The sequence below is a fragment of the Microcaecilia unicolor genome, chromosome 1 (genome assembly GCF_901765095.1).
Source record: "Microcaecilia unicolor chromosome 1, aMicUni1.1, whole genome shotgun sequence".
Lineage (NCBI taxonomy): Eukaryota > Metazoa > Chordata > Amphibia > Gymnophiona > Siphonopidae > Microcaecilia > Microcaecilia unicolor.
Window position 1 is genome coordinate 214058768 of NC_044031.1, and position 15538 is coordinate 214074305.

General features: G+C 43.9%; 1 protein-coding gene across 2 annotated transcripts in view; it reads left to right on the forward strand.

Moving 5' to 3' along the window:
- The first annotated feature begins 15273 nt into the window (after positions 1-15273).
- KIAA0895 (KIAA0895 ortholog) overlaps positions 15274-15538 on the forward strand; it is an 89778-nt gene continuing 89513 nt past the window's right edge. For both annotated transcript variants that reach the window (XM_030204153.1, XM_030204162.1), the window contains exon 1: positions 15274-15462. In XM_030204153.1, coding sequence (XP_030060013.1) covers positions 15372-15462 — 91 coding nt within the window. In that variant the 5' untranslated portion in view covers positions 15274-15371. The remainder of the gene's footprint in view (positions 15463-15538) is intronic.

The window sequence follows — 15538 nt, forward strand, 5'->3', positions numbered from 1 at the left end:
CCAGGCTAGTCCTGGCTCTGCTGCTCACCACACCTAAATCCTGTCTAATTACATGAGGGGTGGGCAACCTCAGTCCTTGAGGGCTGCAACCCAGTCAGGTTTCAGGATTTCCCCAATGAATATGCGTGAAAATTATTTGCACACAATAGAGGCAGTGCATGCAAATAGATCTCATGCATATTCATTGGGGCATTGGGGAAGACTGAGTGTCAGGTTCTCAGGTTCAGAGCCCACGGGGCCGGGCTCTGGAGCAAACGTGAGCCCTTGGGCTGCTGACGAGGAGCGACAGCAGCAGGCAAAACCCACCAACCAACGCTGGGCAAGCACACCGACACCGGCAGGGACTGCAGGCACCGCCCAGCGAGCCGGAACACATGGACTGGAATCCCCCGGACTGGAGGACACAGGACTGGAACACTGGACTGCAATGCCCCGGACTGGAGGACACAGGACTGGAACACACACCGGACCGGAACACACTGGACTGGAGCACATTGGACTGGTCCGCACAGCTTCACCTGCGCTTAGCTACTAAGCCCCCCAGAAGTTGAGCTCCTGGGTTCGAGTAGCCGGCAGGACTTACTGGATACCGGATGACACAGGGACCAGGACTGGAAACAGAAGTGCTCCTAAACCTAAACTGATCTACGTGCTCCCAAGCCCTAAACCAGCAGGAGTGTTCCTAACAGTAAACTGACAAAAAGGACTTCCTAAGCCCTATACTAAACAGGAGCTCCTAATCCCTGCTCAAGAAAGGGACTTCCTAAGCCCTAAACTAACAGAGCAGGGAACTATAACACAAAGCTAACACAGGTGCTACTAAGCACCAAGCTACAAGCAGAGCTTTACACTAATAAGCTAAACACAGAACTAACCAGCTACCTAAGCACTGCTCTAGCAAGCTAGATACAACTAACAAGGTGCTTCCTAAGCACTACTCTGGCCAGCAACCAGAAGAGCTCCTAGCACTAAAAGGGAAGACAGGGGAGCCACAAGGAAAAAGCAGGGAAGCTAACACATAAGCCAAAAGTGATTCTAAATCACCAAACACCAACAGCAAAGACTGCAATGCTCCTAATAGCACAAACACCAGAAGTATTTCTAACAGCAAACTCTGCAGTGTTCCTAACAACACCAAACCCTGAAGTACTTCTATCAGCAACAGAGCTTCCAAAGCCCTACACATAGCAATGCTTCCAAAACCAAGAGGGAAAAGCAGGAAAGCTAAACACACAAACACCAGTGCACACTGCACTAACACTAACCTGGCCCTTAGCAAAAGCAAGCAGGGAAACTAGACACAAAGTCAGAAGTGCACACTGCACCACCCTACCTAAAGCAAACACCATTGTTGCCAAGGCCCTGAAGGAAACAACACCACTTCCTTATCAAGGCCCTCCCTGATGATGTCACACTCCCCAGACCTAGGCAAAAGCACACTGACCCAGAGAGGCCCAACCCACACCAATGCAACACTGTGAAGCACTTGAAGCCAGTACACCCAAAGAGAGGTAGAGCAACTCAGGCAACACACACACAGGTGCAGTATAGTGAAACAATTAGAGCCATGCTGCTGGAAGCTGCCAGCACAGAGAGACAGAGAAAAGAAACAGAAGCCAGCTAAGAAGCTGACCCCCAGGAAAGAGGTAAGTTTGAGAGGGGTTCAGACCCCAATCATAACACTGAGGCTGCCCACCCCTGAATTAGGTTATTTTTGCTGTTGGGAAATTGGCAGTTTATAGGTCACACATTGTTGCACTTTAACCATGGTTACAGGGATTAGCAAAGATGCTCTTCCAAAACATCCTTAATATTGGAAAATGGTGATATTGTAAAAGACATCAGATTAAAAAAATAAAAGTCAACAAGCCCTTCCAATCTGCCTGAGATTCTTCTCTGCCCCCTGTTTTATCTTTTCCCCCATCCCTTAGGGGTGCAAGTACCACTGCTTAAGAACCCCTGTGCAAGGGGCTTGAACTACCCTAAGAAAAGCCATATGATTTTTCAAGGACCCACTAGCTTAAGAGTGATGTAAATATTATTCAAGAAATTCACCTTAATTCATTGCACCAGAAACAGTTGCAAGATAACATAACACTGTGCCATAAGGACTGTACATCTGCAGTTCTGTGAAGCAGTCCCTCCCTATCCTTCACTATTGGCCACTTCTGATTCCTACTGCCCTGAGAGAGAAGCTGACAGCAGTCAAAAATGACAGCTTTTGAACAACCTTTGCCATTAGTATCTTGCAGGGGACAGAGGGAGATGGAATAAAAAGCTTTTGCTACAGACAGCAGGCAGATCTGATAGCGTTCAAGTTTGCCTATGCCTTAATCATGCTTTGCTTAGCAGTGTTGACAAGTATGTGTAAGTTTTTGTTCTGCCCTTATCTAGCATTATCCAGACTGTCTTTTGGCTTTCCCCCTTTTCCCTTTGGTTCTGCCTGCTCTTCTCTCCCTCCCTTCCAGTTGAAACAAGTGTCACTCATTGACAATGCACTTTTTTTTAATTGATTATTTACTGCCAAAACACTAGACTACTCATCACACTTTCTTATGTCATTTCACATTCTGTTTCAGCCCTCAATGTGTCCAATCTGCTGCAGGTCTTAGTATTATCCACAAAAAGGCAAGCGTTTCATACTAACTTGTCTCCAATATCACCCAATGTTTATAGCATTACTATAAGCAGGAGTTGTAATATTTTGCTATTATTTTAGTACATGTTTTTGAAGCATATAATAAAGTGTTTGAATATTACATAGTTGTAATGATATATTTATCAATATCACCCACTGAGACAGAGAACAGAATTGCTCCAAGACCAATCCCTGAGTCACTCCACTAATCACCTGCCTTTCATTACAGTGAATTCCATGTACCACCATCTTTATGTTTTTCAGCCAGTTTCTAATTCAGTCCACCACCTTTGTACTCACATCTGGCCTGCTCATTTATGTGTGAATTTACTGTTCAAGATAGTATTGTTATGGTATAAGCCAATCATCAGAATTAAATGTGTAGCATGATGTTGTGTTGGATCAGATACATATATATATATATATACACCAATATATTTATATTTGACACTGCAACAGAGAAAATAGTTTCATTTCAAGCCCCTTTTTCTGGGAACTTCTGATAGCAGGGATAGTTAATTACAAACACTTAACAAACACAAAAGAGCTTCCTCTGCCCTCCTACCTAACAAAGGCTTGACTAAGGTGGGCACCTGAATACCCCATTGAAAACAAAGAACTCAGAGGAAAAGCATAAACAGGACATTTGCTTGTCAAAGGTATACCTGCCCCTCCCATCAGCTTTCAGACATGTGCAGAAAGGAAGGACTTGTAATGTGTATCTGCTCCAGAGACTGAGCAGGAAGCCCTGTACATCAAAAGACCATTTGCCAGCAAAATCCAGACAGCATGTCTGGTGATGTCATAAGACATGAGACCAAGACTCAGGGGTCGTGTGCAGACATGAGACCAAGATATCACAATGCTTTGCAAATGCCCAAGGGTCGTGTGGAAACCAGGAAACCAGGACAAAGATCCATATGGCATATCCTCCTGCAGCTTGCAAGATATAAAAGCAAAAGCTGTTTCCCAAGAGTCAGATTCTCTTCAACTGCAAGCAACTCATAAGTACATAAGTACATAAGTAGTGCCATACTGGGAAAGACCAAAGGTCCATCTAGCCCAGCATCCTGTCACCGACAGTGGCCAATCCAGGTCAAGGGCACCTGGCACGCTCACTGCAGAAGCTCTCTCTCTCTTCAAGACTCTCCCTCCAGGAGATTCTCTCTTCAGCACCAATCCAGATGCCTTGCTCCTGATCTGCAGTTCACCTGCCTCATGGCTCTTCAATGGACCACAAAATGCTTTGCAACAGACTGCTTTGTAAGTTATAACTTTTGATCTAGACCTGCTACTTTACCTTACTTAAGCACAGATTATCTGTAAAGATCTCTTAAAACCTACCTCTCGTGTGCAATTGTATATTAAATCAACCTTTTTGAAGCTAAAAATACGGTCTCTTTGTGTTCTGAGTATATGGTATCTTTTATATATACTTAATTTATTTAATTTATTGCAATTATCACCATTGGTGATTGGTGGAGAAATTAATATCCTAAAACTTATAAATACAGCACCTGCTCTTAAATTATAAACAGTAGCGAGTGCTCTCTAGAGCTCTTTTCCCCAAGATAAATCATTTCTTGTAACAGTATGAAAATGTAAAATCCAGTCATGAGCCACTTGATTCCACTGGTGACAACAGATTTGGATGCATGCCAAACCAGAAGGCTAAAAACTCCCATACATTTATTTATTTTAAATCCCTTAGGGGTCCTTTTACTAAGTTGTGGTAAACACTAACGCATACTTACCGCTGCTAAAAATGCCTTACCGCAGGGTGCAATCAGGTGTTCCATGGTAATTTTGGGATTCGGTGCATGCTATCCACAAGCTACAAAATAAAATTTGATTTTTTTTTTATAACTCGAGGCAGGTCTGAGGGTGGAGAATGGGTGTGCTGTAGTTTAATTGGCACAGCTACATTGCCACATGCTAACCGATTAGCGCCTGGTTAGTACATGAGCCCTTACCACCCATAAAATTGGTGGTGATAGGGGCTCATGTGCTAATGGCCACATGCTCATGGGAAAATCAACGCATGGCTATTAATACAGAAAACTGAAAATTGGCTATTTCACCCTGGTGGTAAAAATGGGGGGAAAGACCCGCATAAGGATGGTGCTGAGGCCATTATTTACTGCTGCTTGGTAAAAGGACCTCTTAGTGTACTGTGTTTTAACAGACTTTGCCTAGGGAGAACATCAAAGGTAAATTATTTTTTTCTGTCTGTTGTACTTGGGATATGTAAGTATACACAGAGTTTTAAAAAGAACTTTGCTGTGATGTTCTTTGCATTATGCTTTTTGGAATGCATCCCAGCATTTTGTTAGCTTTTGAGTTGTTCTTTTTATTTGAATCTGTGATTCTGTTTGCCTAAATCAAATTTTGGCATTTCCTTTTATTACCATTGCTTCCTTATTTCTGTTTCTATTTTTGTCCTGGCAATTTGCTCCTGTTGCTTTCTACTTCCCAGCTCAGTCAGAATTAGGACTGGGATCTGATGCCATGACCCTTCAGATACACCTACCCAGAGATTTTTCCCTTTGTGTACCCCCTTCTCTCCCCTGTCTGGCAAATAAAGTATTATTGCCTTCAAAACAATTTGCCCAAGGCTCATTATTCCTTTTCAGACAATATTTGGCAGGCAGAGGAAGCTTATGGAGTATGTCCACAGTGTGATGTTAGTATGCAAAGGACAAGAAGTATGTGAGGGCGTCTATAGGACGCTGCCACTTCTCCTCAAGGACACTCTCTCACAGTGTCAGAGCCACCTTAAAACTCCATAATCCCCCTCAAGGGGCAGGTGATACAGGAGGGGTGAAAACAAGGAGGTTTTATAACAGGAGATGGCATGAGCATATCTGACACATTATCTGGGCTGAAGGCAGTGGGTGGAATTTGCCGCCATATTAAGTGACCCCAAACATTCACAGACATTATTTAAAACCAATAACAAACTTGTGAGGTTTATATTGTTTTAGTAAACCCCCTTGGTTTTGCATTCTTTCTGTTAGGAGGGGATCATGTGTGTGTGTGGGGGGGGGGGGGGGGTGAGTTTTCAAGGGGGAAGGGTTATATTCAAAATGTTTGTTTGTCAGTGCTCCAGAGCTTGCTTTGTTATTTGCAATGTTGTATTGTGGTTTGCCTTTATTTTTGCTTGTGGTGACAATAAAGGTATTTCTACATAAAACAATAGCCTATGTGCCAAATCTTTTTTTATTTGACAGCTTCCCATATGCTCTTCCAGCACAAACTACTCCTGACTTGCAGTAGGAAAGTAAAAGGGGCCCTTAGTGTGTATCAAAACACTACAGCACATGTTTAAAAATGTCTGTTAAAATAAATGCATGGAATAAATCAACAGCACATCTGAAAACTGGGAATATTTGGGGGAAAACATAACAAAATTAACCACATTTTTTTTCCTAAGCACATCCCTACAAGCCACATATAAAAAACTTTCCCCCCTGTTTACAAAGACGCACATCAGGAGTCTTAATGTAGTTGTGATTCAAGGTTGAATAGTAAAAACCCTACGATTGCACTTTGAAGTTTACTACGATTTCCCAGCTTTTGGCCCTTTTTTTGTAAACAATTCATTTTCTTACACCACTGGGCCATCGCTAGTCTTTTAAAGACTCGTGCCTGGTTTTACCACTTTGCCTTGCCAGATTTTACTACTCAGCCTTGAATCACAACTACATTAAGACTCCTGAGGCAGGCACTATTGCCGAAACACAGCGCCGTGTCAAGTCAACTTCAATAAAAGGACCCATTTTTTACATTTCCTTCTCGTCTCCTTTAGTTTCTGGAAGAGTCTTGTTGATCACACTACTTTCTTGCTCCTGTATTGCTCTCATCGTAGTGGATCCAGTTTCTCCACCCTGGTGGCTGATCCCTGCCATTAGCACATGGCCATTTTTTAAAAATGAGGACACCTTTTACTAAACCGTACTAGTGATTTCCGGTGCTGCAAATGCGACGAAGCCCATAGGAACTGAATGGTTTTTGTCACATTTGTCGCATGGGAATTACTAGTGTGGCCTAGTAAAAGGAGCCCTTACTGTGGGAGCAGTTACCGCCACCACTTATGGAGGCGGTAAGGGGTCCATGTTATCTGTGCACTAACCAGTTAGCACATGGTAATGTAGAAGCATTAGGGTTGCATTTCAATTAAAATGTTTAATTGCAGTGGTTAGCGCAAGAACACCCATTCTCTGCCCCTGACGTAGCCCCTCAAAACAAAACTTTTGTGTGGGGTTAGTGCATGCATAAGGCAAAACTAACACTGAACACTTTAGTGTGTGCCATTTTTGCTGCATTAGGCACACGATAGAGACTAACTCAGCTTTGTAAAAGGAGAATTGTTTCAGCAAGAGGTAAAGGAACATAGGAACATTATTGCAGATAAGGACCGATGGCCCATCCAGTCTGCCCATCCTCAGTAACCACTAACTCCTCCTTTTCCTAAGGGATCCCACTTGCCTCTCCCAGGTTTTCATAAATTCTGACACAGTTCTGGTCTCTATGACCTCCACTGGGAGGCCATTCCACACATCCACCACTCTTTCTGTGAAAGAGTATTTTCTCAGATTCCTCCTAAGCCTATTTCCTCTTAACTTCATCCTATGCCCTCTCATTCCAGAGTTTTCCTTCATTTGAAAAAGGCTCACCTCCTGTACTGAGGTATTTAAACATCTGTATCATATCCCCTCTCTCGCCTCTCTTCCAGTATATACATGTTGAGGTTCATAAGCCTGTCCCTTTATGTTTTATGACAGAGACTGCTGACCAATTTTGTAGCCGCCCTGTGGACTGACTCCATCCTGTTTATACCTTTCTGTAGGTGTGGTCTCCAGAAATGCACGTACTCTAAATGGGGCCTCACAAGAGACTTATACAAGAGCACTATCACCTTTTTTTTCCTGTTTGTCCTCCCTCTCCTTATGCACCAGAGCATCCTTCCGGCTTTGACTCTCGCCTTTTCTACCTGTTTGGCCACCTTAAGATCATCAGACACAATCACACCCTAGTCCCTCTTCTTCCATACACAGAAGCTCTTCACCTCCTATATTGTACTGTTCCTTTGGATTTTTGTAACCCCAGTGCATGGCCTGCATTTCATAGCATTAAATCTTAGTTGCCAATTATTGGGCCATTCGTCAAGCTTCGCTAGATTCTTCCTCATGCCATCCACACCCTCCGAGGTGTCCACCATATTACAGAGTTTGGTATCATCTGCAAAGAGACAAACCTTACCAGACAGCCCTTCCGCAATATCACTCACAAAGAGGTTAAAAACAGCCAGCCAAAGGACTGAGTCCTGCAGTACACCACTGATAATATCCTTTACCACTACCCTCTGTCTCCTTCCATTTAACATGTGAGAGTGTGTGATACTGGACCTGGTGCTTAAGAATAGGGACAGTGAGCACTGGATGGTGTGGTTCAATATCAGAACACAAGTGGAGATGGTTCATTCACAAGCAAATGTTCTGGATTTCAGAAAAATTAACGTTGGGACTCTTTCACTAAAGATTAGCATGTGGTAATGCTATTAGTGCATGTTAAATGTTGCACATCCTATTTTATATCTATGAGGCATGTGGCATTTAGCACATACTAATGTCCATTAATGCATGCTAAACTTTAGTAAAGGGCCTCTTTGATAAGGTGGAGAGTATTTCAAGTACAGGCCGACCAAATTTTGGTTTTGGTGTTGATTCTGACCCCAAATCCTTTTTCTGACCGGTTTCAGTAAGGCTACGACCATGGGTTCAGTTTCGTCTGAAACTGACCATGTGTTTTCTGTGGAAGCCGAAAATTTGTGCTCTCTCTTGTTTGTCTCTTTCCCTTCCCCTCCTCTCTGAAAAGGAGCAAGAAGAAAGAAGAGCAGGGCAGGAAAGCATCTGTGCCAGAGACCGGCGCTGAAGAAGGCTTCAGCTGGCGGGGGTTTCCAACCCCCGCCAGCCAAACCAGGGGCCCGGACGTAATTTGCAGGGGCCCAGGCCCCCATGGCCCCCCCATAGCTACACCCCTGGTACACTCCTATCACTATCCTTTTCCCCTTCCATAGAGATTCCAAGATGTGTCTGTTCATCTTGGCCAGGTGGATGATAGTACACTCCTATCATTATCCTTTTTTCCTTTACACATGGAATTTCAATTCATAAACCTCAGGATGATGAGTTTAGGCAACTGACCCAGAAAGAGGTTTTCCTGATTGGTAACACGAGCGGTTATGCTAAATACTTTCAGACCCACACGATCATCAGCATACTTGACGTTAGACTTCAACAGCACTTCAGCATGACCTAATCTTACTCCCGATGACACTTTTGCTCTCTTTATGAACAACGATACAGACAGGATGTATACTTCGTAGTGTTAGTCGGCATCTCCGCACATTAAACAGAAGGCATCTTTCCTTCTTGTCAGTTTTATCTTAACATCTACCCCATTGATCAGAAGTTTTTCTTGGACAAACAGATCGTTGTGTACATGGCCCATTAATTCTACCTTCCAGCTACTGGCTGTAAAGTGAGCCCTTTGGTTGAAACTGACATTGTGACCACAGGGGGCCGGCAAATCGTGGCTCCTGACTGAGTCTTTAGAAAACCGTAATTGAGAAGCAGTTCTATGAGGGCGCTATAAGGGTAGCAGTTGTTGCTCTGACTGATGAGCCTGTCTCCAATTGTGATGTCTAGTTGGCTGAAGAGGGAGGCTATCATATAATTTACTAGCACCACTTTGGCTGTCCCTGCGATATCCGTTCCATCTTCTTTCATGATTTTACAAGTCAGATACAACGTATTGTTCAGATCCAAATAATCTTCACCGTGATTGGCTATGTAAAAGTCAAGCGGCTCAGTTTCCAATAAGGCCGATAAAGGCGGTATTTCCACATAAATGCTTTCTTCGATACTGGTTTGTGTGGGTGACAATTGAAAGAGGTCCAGTTCTTATTTAACGCATTGTTCCAAGCCATCATGCACAAAGCCATGATTTTTTTCTCAAAATGTATCTTCTGGCTCTGTATTGTTGACTGTCTTCTTAGCCTTGTGCCTAGGCTTCTGAGACGCTACACAGTTCAGTTTCTTGAACCAATTAATAGATGCCAAATCAGTGACATCAACAAATGAAGATCTTCCACCTGCAGGCGAACTAGCCAAATGCTTTGTTGTTGTTCATATTATTCAGAACAGCCATAGTAACGTGACCCATCACATCTTTGGCTATGTTTTTAGCAGTGCTTTTCACATGCGATTTAACAATCTCAAAGCCCATTCTCAGTAACGGTAGCACTTTTCTAAAGAGACTACGAAACACACCGTTGATCCCCAGTTCATACATAACGGGTGATCCATAAAAGCCAGGGAGCCTGTGACCAGCCTGGGCTGTATAATAATCTCTGTATGCTGCTGGGTTGCTGTAAATTTTAATTGCTACCATATTAAAATATGTTCACTTTCCAAGGTCACAAGTGAACCTTAAGGATCACCTTTCTGTAGCGAAATGAGACGTGCCTGTTCTGATCCGTCTTTATTTCAAAGGCAATAGTATCAGTGTGGTTCTTGTTCACAGGGAAATAATGGGGTTTATTAATTGTGAAGGTGACAAACTTGTTACTTTTCCCTTTAACCGATAGGCAACGCAACAGTGGTACAAAATGATCCGCAACTACATGGTGTTAAAATCAGCTGTGATGTCAGCGGGCAAGCTCGTACTGCTAGTAAAACCGTTAGGTTCTAAACCTAAAATGGTCGCTAATTCTTTGCTCGAATGAGCGCCGGTGCGCCTGTATTTCTCATGATGGTTCAGTGCCTGACGGGGGTCATAAGAGATTAACAGGGGGTTGTTTATCATAGTGAGTGGTGATGTCATTGTTCATACTCTCCGTTAAACTTTCCATGCTCGAGTAATAACCTTTCCGTACTACAAATGTTTCATCCAGTAAGCTATACACCATCAAGATGTAAAATTGTTCTTTTGTAACATTGTCCCACGTGTATGGGTATTGTATTTTCGTCAAACCCACTTCCCAAGATCCTTGTAGATCCAGAGGTCTTGCTAACCGTACTGTAAAATTACAACTGGTGTTTTGCGGGAATATGTCCACAGAGAGGCATTGCTAGGCAGTGGCGTTCCTAGGGCGGCTGACACCCGGGATGGATCGCTGATGCACCACCCCGGGTGCAGCGCCCCCCCCCTAGTGAAACGACACCTCACCCTGGTGAAACGAACCCCCCCAGGTGCATTTTTACCTGCTGGGGGGTGCCGCGCGCCTGTTGGCTTTGCTCGTTCCATGCTCCCTCTGCCCCGGAACAGGAAGTAACCTGTTCCGGGGCAGAGGGAGCACGGAACGAGTGGAGCCGACAGGCACGTGGCACCCCCCCAGCGGCGTGCACCCGGGGCGGACCGCACCCACCGCCCCCCTAGGAATGCCACTGTTGATAGGGACTGTAATGTAGAACACTTTGTTGTCCATGTTGTTTTTCGTGCGCACCCTTAGATTTCTTGTACCTTGCTGACTGGCACCCAACTGTTAAATTTCTCAGACCACACTCTCCATTTCACTAGACATTTTTTTCCGACCCCTTCCTTTTACTTCTAAAACTTTTTAAATACGGTAGACCCAGTGTGTAGGGTTGATTTTTAATAGTTTCTCAGGGTAAAAAGAACCTTCCACGGCCTCCCCGTCATAATCCTATATTTTGTAAACAGGCTTCTGCCCTCTGATTAACACATCTGTGATTATAAATATCTTATCGGTCCACGTCTGTTCATACCTATTTTGAAAAATGCCTTTTGTTTTTGGCAGTCTTATGTGATCACCTTTTGCAAAATGTTTAATGGTTGTTTCTAGTTTTGCATTCCCTCTATAGATCATTTTCTAGACCTGCTGAGAATCTAGAGGCATCACGTTGATAGGTCTTCCCCTAATGTTTCTGTGAAAACTCTGATTATAGCTACATAGCATGGCCTGCAATACATTTACATAGCAAAAAGTGTTGTGTGATGTGAAGAGCCACCACATTTTAGACTTCCGTGTACGGTTAAACCTCTTTACCACAGCCGTTTTTACATCATTGTTTGTCACAATACCCACAGGTATTTGACAGATGTTTCAAAACCATACTTCCTTTTCAACCAGAAAACTCAGTAGTACAGCATGGTCTGGACCTGATAGCTCTCTGCTGTCACTAGGTATGACAGTATTGTAGTTCTGTAAGCATTTCTTATATGTCTTATATGCAACTTTCTTTAAATCAGTCACCTTACTTTCTAACTCTTCCTACTTTCTTATCCTTCTATATGTTACATCTTTGCTTTACCCTTCGCTATCACCTATAATGTTCTATTACGTATTGTGTTGACATTGTAAATAGTATACCATGCCATACTTTGTATTGTTTTTGAATGCTTGATCTATTCTTACTGTACACTGCCTTGAGTGAATTCCTTCAGAAAGGCGGTAAATACATCCTAATAATAATAATATGTCTTCAGGACTATGGTCTGGTGTGACCAGAACAATATAGAAGTGTCTGGCATACGCATTGGCCCAGGCCCCCTAACAGTACTATGTACATACCAGAGAAGACCTCTCATCTTAGCTGAACCCTCATGGATCTTGTTTTGGGGGTAGCCTACTGATGCATTTGGAGGTCTGCCTCTGATGTTAGTGAAGAGATTTACCCTTCATAGAGATGGTTTTGCTCTGTCAGTATGCCACTAATGTTGAACATCCATGCTGTGCTTGCAAACATGTCTCTGCAGACAGCCTGCAGAGTCATGGTCTGACACCTAGAATCACCCTGGTAGTAGGCATATGGATTGCCATCACATTACCCTTATTTGTGAGCAATTTGTCATTCAGGAGTGCTCCAGCACACTGGTATTGAAAGTTGGATGAACACATACAGCAATGTGTGATATGATACAAAGGTACCTTTGTGATTATAACCAAGTGTCAGATCTGCTGGCTTTGGAGCTTGTGTGCAGAGGTGGCCCTGGATTGATTCAAGTCTCACTACCAATTTCACATCTATGAACCTATTTACATTCTGAAAGCTGGAGCACAGATTCTGCCTGCATGAGTTTTACCTTGGGCCAGAGAAGATGGGCATAGTGTGTAAATCATTGTAAACATCTGACTAGTCAAACTGAACATCAGCATGGTTGCCCACTTTTCTCTGGCCCTCAGCTAATGTGTCAACACACCAGGGTATGTCATGTCAACATACTACTCCAATTGTACCACAACATGAAGGACATATTGCACTGTAGACAGTGTGCTCATATATACACTTTTACTGTGAGACAAAATAAAGGTAACAAAAAGAGGTTAACTTCACCATAAAAACAAAACAAACAATAGTTAAGCACAACATAAGAAAACAGATCCCTTAGGGATCCAGTTTTTTGGGGGGGCGTCCATGGTGCTGGGAGGAAGGATGCTGTGGTGGTGGTGGTGCCGCTGCTGCTGCTGTTGAAGGCCTGTCTTCCCTCGCCACAATGGCCTCAACCCCCTGATGAACAGCCTATGTTAGGGCCCCCAAGCTGGTGGTGATGGCCTCCTGGATCTCCTGCAGCTGCTACTGGATGCCAAGGAGCCGAGCCTGCAAGATGTCTATTATTGCTGCAGTTGCAGCTGGGTCTGGCGCAGGTGGCTCGGGTTCCCATGCCTGGCTCAGGTCAGGCTGATCCTGGCACGCTGGAGCCAATGGCAGGCTCTCCTCTGGCCTCCCAGGTGCTGCTGTCTCCATCTCATCCTCCACCTCTGGCTCCTCCTGTGTCCCCACGGAGCAGAGGGACAGAGTCCAGCAGACTCCTCCTCTCAGAGGAGGCATAGCTGGTGTCAGTAGACAGGTGGAGGATTATGTAGTCCTCCTCCTCCTCCTGCTCCTCCTCTGCTGCCTCTTCAGAAAAGAAATGGCAAATGGATAGGAGGAGGCCCTGGACAGCATACTAAGAGGACAGAAGAAAGAAGAAGCTGAAACTAGGACCAATATATTAGAAAAAAAATAATAAAGAGACCAAAAAAAAGGTAGAAAAATAATTGTATTTTCCATTTATTGATTGGAATGTGTCAGTTTTGGTAACAGAACAACATAAAATATAAAAAATCCATGTTTTCCTGACTTGCCTAAGTGCTCTGGGTTCAAGTGAGATCCTTGCACAAACATGCATAAAACCCATAAAGACTCAAATTCAGACATCAATAGCAAGGAAAGAGTATTACAACAAATATCTGATTTTGATTATAAGACAATTTAAATATTTATCTGAAAAGGTTCTTTTCTGCCTTTTTAGGTGATTTTGTTTAAAGAAACCGAAAAGGTATACATGTACAACTACATTTGAATGTTGACTATGTTATTGCAGTTCTATTAAGCCACACACTAATTGTGAATTTGAGTTTATTTGAATGACAATTTGCTTGTATTTGTATCCAATAAAGAAAAAGATAATTTGTAAATCTGAAGGTGCGGTTCTTCCAGTTCAGGAACAAATCCTAAATTTAGCTTCTTTTCCTCCTTTATTCTTTGAGAGTAAAGGACGAGGTTAGTTTATTTGTTCCACTCCCTCAGCTGTGAGTGTGTGTTCCCTGGATATTCGCCACGACTACAAACAGCAGGTATCTGGGAGCACATCACTACAGTCCAGCCGAGAGGGGTGGTAACAGTATGATGTGGGTTCAGATGTGATGTTGATGATATGAGTTCAGATCTTGGCCCACAACAGACATTTTCTCCTGGGATGGTGAACTTAGCAGCTCTGTACTTATGTTGTGACGAGACACCCCCACTCCTCCTCTCTAAACAAGCCAATGGCCTACATGGCTAGTATCAGAGGTACATAACACAAAATGAGTACATGTGAGACAAACACCTGGCTATTGATAGTACTTACCCAGCAGCCATCTGTGGCCATACCTGCCCTCCTCAAAGGACCGGAGGAAGGCACAGTGACATAGGATATAGGAGTCATGAGCTTACAATCTAAAGGACAAAATGTCAAGTTGGTGTAGTCTAGATTTCTGAGTATAGGTGTGGTGGTTAGGTGCCGAAGGCGACATTGAAGAGGTGGGCTTTGAGCAGTGATTTGAAGATGGCCAGGGAGGGGACTTGGCGTATGGGCTCAGGGAGTTTGTTCCACGCTTGAGGTGAGGGAGGTAGAAAGGGCGGAGCCTGGAGTTGGCGGTGGTGAAGAAGGGTATTGAAAGGAGGGATTGTCTAGAGAGCGGAGGTTACGGGTAGGAACGTAAGGGGAGATGAGGGTAGAGAGGTAAGGAGGGGCTGCAGATGGAGTGCATTTGTAGGTTAGTAGGAGAAGCTTGTAATCCTAACCTGGCTCTTCATGGCATGATGCAGTACCTGGTGGAGGCACCTGGAGGTGGAAGACAACCCGATCCCACCTACCATGATTAAATAAAAAAGCTACCAACAATAAAGAACGACTACGTAGATGCAGCAGCTCATAGGTTCATAGGTTTACTTGCTTTGGATTGATCGTACGGAGATGACGGCTGCGCGGGGATAGGGACACAGAGATAAACCTAATTAACTTCGACATTTTGACGTCACTTCGCCTCCTGTTTTATCTACTCTCCTTGATGTATACAAAGAAGCGTCTGAACTCAGCGCGCACTGATGAGGCGAATGGGCGGAGCCTCTAGAACTGGCTCGGCAAACGGTTCTTGTTCTGTTTTTTTTTGGGTTCAGTGATGGCAAAGCCTGGAGCGGCTGGGGTTGACATGGCCAGTCTTCTTTGTCAGAACGCTCCCCACTTTCCTCTTCAGGCTTTGGCGGTCTCTGGTAAGGTTAATTCCTTGAGTCGGTAGTAGCTGGAGCGGTTGAAAGCCCCCTCCTCTCTCGTTTTCCCTTTGCACGT